Genomic DNA, 6,941 nt, shown 5'->3' with positions numbered 1-6,941 from the left:
TTTTGGGCATCTCTCCTGAATCTCAAGGCTGGGGGTTCTGCTCTCGGCACCTGACAAATCCTGAGCAGAGATGCAATTACTTAACTCACAGGGACTGTAGGCACTTCTCCCTCCCAGGTATTTGAATTTGGTGCCAAAGGAATGAATTACTAATAGTGGAAATTTAGATACAAAGGAAGGATGCTCTGCAGTCTGGGCCACCTTGCCAATCCGTCTGAACTACCGCTAAGTCTAGCCCCACTCCCTTGCTCTTCAACAACCCTCCCTGCTCAGGTGCACATCCCCAGATGTGCCGTACCAGAGCCTGTGGCATCTTTGCCCGCTGAAACCAGGGGTTCCCTCTGAAGCTCCTCCAGATCACACAGCCCGTGGTGATAACCAACAGCAGCGGCAGCAGAAGTGGTAGTAGCACCAGGAATGCCCAGTGGACTCCTAGGAAAAATAATCAGGATGAAGAAGCAACAACAACGGCTCCAGTTTACCGACTGCATCCGTTCTGGGGGCTTCACGTACACACACAATCCTATTTATTTATTTTTTCATACCTCATCCTAGTCTCAGTCCTCATAAGAATAAACCCATGCTCCCAATTTCGGAAACCAAGATTCAGAGAGGTTAGGGAAGCTGCCCAAAGACACACAGTGACTGTGGTAGGGCCGGGGTTTTAATCGAGGTGAGCCTGTCTCTAGACACATGCTCCTAACCACCACATTATGAAGATCCTGACGCTCAGGGAAAGTCCTCCAGGCTGTACCATGTTGCACCCACCTGGGGTCCCCAGGGAGAAGCAGGTGGGCTTGGAGAACTCGCTGTATTTAGGGTCACCGCAGGTGTAGATGGTTCTGGCGCTGAGGCAGTGGTATCCACTGGCATCCGCCTGGAGGGGGATCTGGACTGGCTGGCCATGGGAAGTGGCTGGAAATCGGGTCTGTTTGGAGAAAGAAGCAGAGGTGAGCAGACCTGTTGTGGGAACCGGCTCTGCACAGCCAGGATGGGGTGGGGTTGGCAGCTGGGATCCTGCAACTTCTTTTCCTGCAATCAAGTTCAAGTGTTCAAGAAGCACTTCCAAGAACTATCTGGCTTCTTTTCTGCTGAGTTTTGAGATAGAGATGGTCTGGGTTCAAAAGCACCCTTGCCATTCAGGGTCACTCCCTGCCCCCTACCCCCAGCCCCCTGCCCAGGGACTGCTGGCCTTCACTTTGAGGGGTATATCCCTCAGACTTCCTGCCCCAAGGGCATCCCAACTTATTTGGGGGGCATCATTCTGCCATCACAGACACAGAAAACTCTTGGGCGCCCATCCAATGCAGTAGCCACTGGCCACATGTGGCTCCTGAGCACCTGAAGTGTGGCCAGTCCAAACTGGGATGGACTCTGAGTATAAAATACACATAGGCTTTCCAAGACTAAGGGAAGAAGAATGTCAAATACAGTGGGGCCTTGACTTACGAGTTTAATTCGTTCCGAGACCAAGCTCGTTAAGGAGCTCGTTAACTCAAATTACTCTATCAACTCAATGCAAAAATCGGCCGAGAGACAGCTGGTATCTCAAAAAACTCGTTAGTCGGGACACTCGTAAGTCAAGGCCCCACTGTATCTCAATAACTTTTATGTTAATTACATGTTGAAACGATAACATTCTATTGGATGAATTAAAGTATATTATGAAAATTAAATTCACCTGTTTCTTTTTATTTAATTTAACAAGGAACATTTAAAATTACACATTAGGCTTGCATTACATTTCTTTTAAAAAATATTTTTATTAATTTTTGAGATAGGGGAGAGGGAGAGGAAGAGAGAGAGAGAGAGAGAGAGAGAGAGAGAGAGAGATCAATGCGAGAGTGGAACATCTATGGGCTGCCTCCTGCACACCCTCTACCAGGGATAGAGCCCATAATCCAGACATGTGGCCTGACAGGAATTGAACTGGCGACCTTTTGGTGCACGGGATGATGCCCCACCACCTGAGCCACACCGGCCAGGGCTGCATTACATTTCTATTGGAGAGCACTGGTCTAGGGCGGTGGTCGGCAAACTCATTAGCCAACAGAGCCAAATATCAACAGTACAACGATTGAAATTTCTTTTGAGCCAAATTTTTTAAACTTAAACTATATAGGTAGGTACACTGTTATTAACTTAATTAGGGTACTCCTAAGCTGGCCTTTGCTAAAAATGTCCTCAATCTGATTGAGGTACGTCCGCTGAGGTCGACCCCTTCCAACTCTCCCATCCACACTCGTCTTGTATACTTGTTTCGTCTATCTCCTTTCCGAAAACCGACTTCTGCGCAGGGGCCACGAAGTTTCAATCGCATTGTATGGGTGCACCCGCACATGGTATTTTGTGGAAGAGCCACACTCAAGGGGCCAAAGAGCCGCATGTGGCTCGAGAGCCGCGGTTTGCCGGCCACTGGTCTAGGGTATTTGTAAGGTTCTTGAAGGCATGGACCACATCAAGTGGAGTACATCCTGGGAACCAGAGGATGCAGGAGGCCAGGAGTGTGACTGTTGGTTCAGTGAAAGAAAAACTGAGTAAGGATGGGGTCAGTCAACTATACAGCCTGTGGGCAGACCTGGCTGCCAGCTTTTTAAAAAGTTACACTGGAAACCACCTAAGCCTGTGCATTTACATATTGTCTCTGGTTCCTTTTGTGTTACAGATGCAGAGCCAAGTAGCGGTGACAGACTATAGCAGCGGTCGCCAACTGGTGGTCCGCGAGGTCTGAAAGGTTGACGACCGCTGGGCTACAGGGTCTGCAGAGCCACAAATGTTTACATCTGGCCCTTTACAAAAAAAGTTTGCCAACCCTGCCATAAATAAATACAGACAGACAGACACAGGTGCACCCACAGAAAACAAGTCTGAAACTGGATAGGTACCAAAGACTTATTTGTGGTCATCTCTGATACTTTTGGTTTTCCCTGTAGAGCTCATGTGTATTTTCTGACTTTTCTATAATGAATCCAGTGGCTGGGCAAGCAGGCCTCCTGTAGCTCACCATAGTTCAATCAGATTTTATTGTAAAAAAAAACAAAAAACAAAAAAACCCCAACAGGTTTCATAATTTAAAAAATATATTAGTTAGAAAATGCCTGTGCTGTTAGCACCTGTAAGGCACAGGGACAGGACGCCCTGTACTTGGCCTCTTAGGTGGAGAAGGGCAGGGATATGCCAAGGTGAGGGTATGTAGGAAGGCTTCCTGGAGGAGGCGTGCAGGTAGGAGGCTGGGAGGGTGAGGACACCGAGGTTTGGTAGGGCCGTGGAGGAAGGGGGCACAAGTAGGGGGCAGGAAAGGGGCTTCCCACCTTGTTCCCAGTCCCCTCCTTCCAGAAATCCACCTCATACTTCAGATCCGACGGGGGCATGCAGGGGGGCAGCTGGTAGGTAGCATTGACCTTCAGGACCTTCTCTGTCTGAGTGACTACCAGGACGGGTGGGGCTGGCTCCACTGCAGAAACAGAACAGGACTTGTCAGTACCCTCTGGGGCCATGGTGCGCCCATTGCCCCGCCTCCAGGTGAGCCTGCTCCTCGTCCAGCCCAGAGAGCTGTCCTGGAAAGGGGAACTGGGAATCAGGAGCCTCCCGGCCATTTTATTTAAGCCCCGGAGGGGATATAACGAGTCCCATTTTAAAGAAGGGCAAACGGAGGCTGAGAGAGGTGAAATGACCAGGCCAAACTCACAGTTAACCTGCCTTTATTCATGTGGTCCCTTGTATCCTCACATACCCACTAGCCTGCCGGAATCCGGCCCTTGCGTATCACTTTTCTATGGCTGCTCTAACACAGCACCACACACTTAGTGGCTTAAAACAACCCATATCTATTATCTCACAGTGCTGCAGGTCAGAGTCTAGGGTATAGTGACTATGTACTATGCTCTGGGCAAGGAGCTGAGGGTAATAGGGAGATGAGGCCTCCATGGATCCTGCCCTGCAGGAACTGAAAGAAATTAGGGGGAAATGAAATATGAAAACTACCAAAACTCAAGAGAGAAAGTGACCAGGGCCACAGTGGAGGGCAGAACAAGGCAGGAAGGGTCATTCGGGCTTAGGGTGTGCTGAAGGAAAATCAGGAGTGCTTCAGGGAGGAGGAGGCAAAAAAAGTAACTAAAAAAAAAAAAGGCCATCACCTCTCTGAATCGTTCCCTCCATTTCTATCTATCCAACCATTCAGTGATTCATTCATCGTTCTTCTAGCACAGTGGTTCTCAACCTTGGCTGCATATTAGAATCACCTGGGAATCTTTCTAAAATCCTGATTTCTGGGCCTCATCCTCTGGAAATGCTGTTTCTTTGTTATGGGGTGGGGCCACAACATCAGTAACAAAGGAACAGAGTTTCCGGAGGATGAGGCCCAGAAATCAGGATTTTAAAAAGATTCCCAGGTGAATCTAATGTGCAGCCAAGGTTGGGAACCACTGTTCTAGCAGAACAGCCCCTGTACCTGCCTCCCTCCTGATTTCTGGGCCTCATCCTCTGGAAATGCTGTTTCTTTGTTATGGGGTGGGGCCACAACATCAGTAACAAAGGAACAGAGTTTCCGGAGGATGAGGCCCAGAAATCAGGATTTTAAAAAGATTCCCAGGTGAATCTAATGTGCAGCCAAGGTTGAGAACCACTGTTCTAGCAGAACAGCCCCTGTTCCTGCCTCCACATCTTTCCTTCCCAGCCAACATTCCTTCCTTCCCATCCATCCGTTCTAGCCAATCAGCCTACGTTTCCACTCACCCATCCATCCTTCTTTCCTTCCCATATATCTTTCCTTCTTGATTTTCCTTCCTTCATTTGGTTGTTCACTTCTCCTCTCCCGCCCCTTCCTTCCAGCCCTCCCTACGCAGCCAGCCTGGCTTCTGTGCTAACCACTGACCTACCCATCCGCCTTTCCTTCCTGTCCTCCCTCTCTCCATCCACACTTCCTTCCTTCTAGTATAATAAATGCCTGTATGGTTCATGATCAAGGCTGTGCTCCATAGAAGATCATAAATATCATAGTAGGAGGTACCAGCTGAACTGTGGCGTTGTGGTACTCCCCTAACCCCCTGCCATGAAATCAGGCTGCTTGGACCCGGGCCGCAGCCAGGGTGCTGCCCGACAGGACATGCTCTCTGCGTCGGGGAAGTGGGAGACAGACGGTTGAACAGCAGTGCCACTGAGCCAAGTTCTTGGACAGAGAACCTACCACTCAGTCCCTTACCCACAGACCTACCTTCAAAAAGGTACTCCAGGTACTTGGACTCCACCCAGGGGGACTTGGCGCTGGGAGAGACCGCCCGCACACGGCCCTTGAACTTGTTGAAGAGGTCCTGCTTCTCCAGGCACATCAGAGAACACGTCAGCTCCTTGGTTCTTGCACACTTTTCCACTTTTCGCCACCGTTCAGGGGCTGCTAGAAAGCTGAGGGAGGAAGCAGACAGGGGAGCATTGGGCCATGGACTCACCTGCCTGGGACCCGGGGACTTACAGAACAAGTGATCACTCATCTCTCACCCGTGCATCCACCCATCTGTCCTCCGTCCGTCCATCTCTCCAGCTCAGGCTCTGGAGAGACACACGTGGGTGGGAACTGTGGCTCCGGCCCTCACCAGCTCTGGGCCCCTGTGCAGGTAACAGCCCCGAGCCCCAGGCTCCTCCCGTCATGTGTCATGGTGGCTGCTATTGCTAGTACCAGTAACAATTTTCCACAGGTTTATTCGTTCAGGCACTTATGGACCGACCACCTGCTGTGTGCCAGGCAGCTGCTGGGGGCTGTGTGGATGTCAGAGGGGGACACGCAGGCCCACGACTCCAACCTCCTGAGAACTCTGAGGTCCACAGAAGGGACCTGAGCTCTGGGCATTCTTCCTGGGGAACGAGCAAGGCATGACAGACAAGGCCCTCGGGAACAAACGCTGGTGGGAGGAGTTGAGAGATCCCCATCACATTAACAAGATAAATCCTGGTAAAGGCAGTGACAACAGGGTCACGTGGGAGTGGCTGCTTTCTGAAGGTGGCTCAGAATAGCTGAGGCCACAACAACAGGAAGGGCTCAGGTGAAGGCCCGGGGAAGGGTCAGCAAAAGCAAATGCCCTGCGATAGGAAGGATCCAGACAAGAGCAAGGAGGCCAGTGTGGCCGAAACCCAGTGGACCAGGGAGGAGGAAGTTGTGCACAGACTGGGGATGAGGGTGGAGAGGGGGCTGGGCAGAGCAGGTGGCCTCACCGTCTTGGTAAGGAGTTTGGATTTTATTCCAAGTGTGATCGGAAGCCACGGGAAGGTTCTGAATAGGGGACTGATCTAATTTATGTTTTTAGAAGATTACTGGTACGCCAGCGAGGAGGCTGCAGCCCTGATCCGAGAGATCACCGAATGGTGGTAGACTTGGCGAGAAGGGGTTGAATTCAGGATATATTTTGGAGCAGAAATAGACAAACTACAGGAAGAAACAGAAAACCCATAATTATAATGAGAAAAAAATTTTAATACAACTGACTCAATAATTAACAATTGAACAAAGATAATGAAAAAATATAAAAAACTGAGGAACCAAGATGGCGGCGTAAGGTATAGACTTGTGCGTGCTGCCTCCCACAACAACATTGAAACTACCAACTATAAGACAAACAGCTATCATTCAGAACCATGGGAAAGCTGGCCCAGTGGAAGCTCTACAACTGGAAGGAAAGAAAGAAAAGCATTGAGACTGAGTAGGATGTGCAGAGGCGCCAAGAGCAGAGGTACGGAGTCGCGCGCCAGGCAGGCTGCAAGTGGATGCGCGTTTTTTTTTTCAGTCAGAAGGGGTTACAAACTCTCGAATCCACTGAGCTTGTTTGGGGCAGGATTCTGAGGTCCCAAATCCCTATGGGGAGAGGCGGGACGGCCTTGCAGCGGGTCGGAGAGAGAGAGTGGCTTTCTAGTGGAGCTGCTCGCCCGGCACTAGGGGATGCGGAGACGCGGAG

General features: G+C 50.3%; 1 protein-coding gene across 1 annotated transcript in view; it reads right to left on the bottom strand.

Moving 5' to 3' along the window:
- Positions 1–6,941, bottom strand: part of IFNLR1 (interferon, lambda receptor 1) — a 46,277-nt gene that overhangs the window by 2,357 nt on the left and 36,979 nt on the right. The window contains exons 3-6 of the mRNA XM_005875197.2: positions 5,213–5,400; positions 3,312–3,454; positions 769–928; positions 299–432 (exon numbers count right to left, since the gene is read on the bottom strand). Coding sequence (XP_005875259.2) covers positions 299–432; positions 769–928; positions 3,312–3,454; positions 5,213–5,400 — 625 coding nt within the window. The remainder of the gene's footprint in view (positions 1–298; positions 433–768; positions 929–3,311; positions 3,455–5,212; positions 5,401–6,941) is intronic.

Source organism: Myotis brandtii, unplaced genomic scaffold (genome assembly GCF_000412655.1).
Source record: "Myotis brandtii unplaced genomic scaffold, ASM41265v1 scaffold456, whole genome shotgun sequence".
In the NCBI taxonomy this organism is placed as follows: Eukaryota; Metazoa; Chordata; class Mammalia; order Chiroptera; family Vespertilionidae; genus Myotis; species Myotis brandtii.
This window is presented reverse-complemented; position numbering and strand designations above follow the sequence as displayed.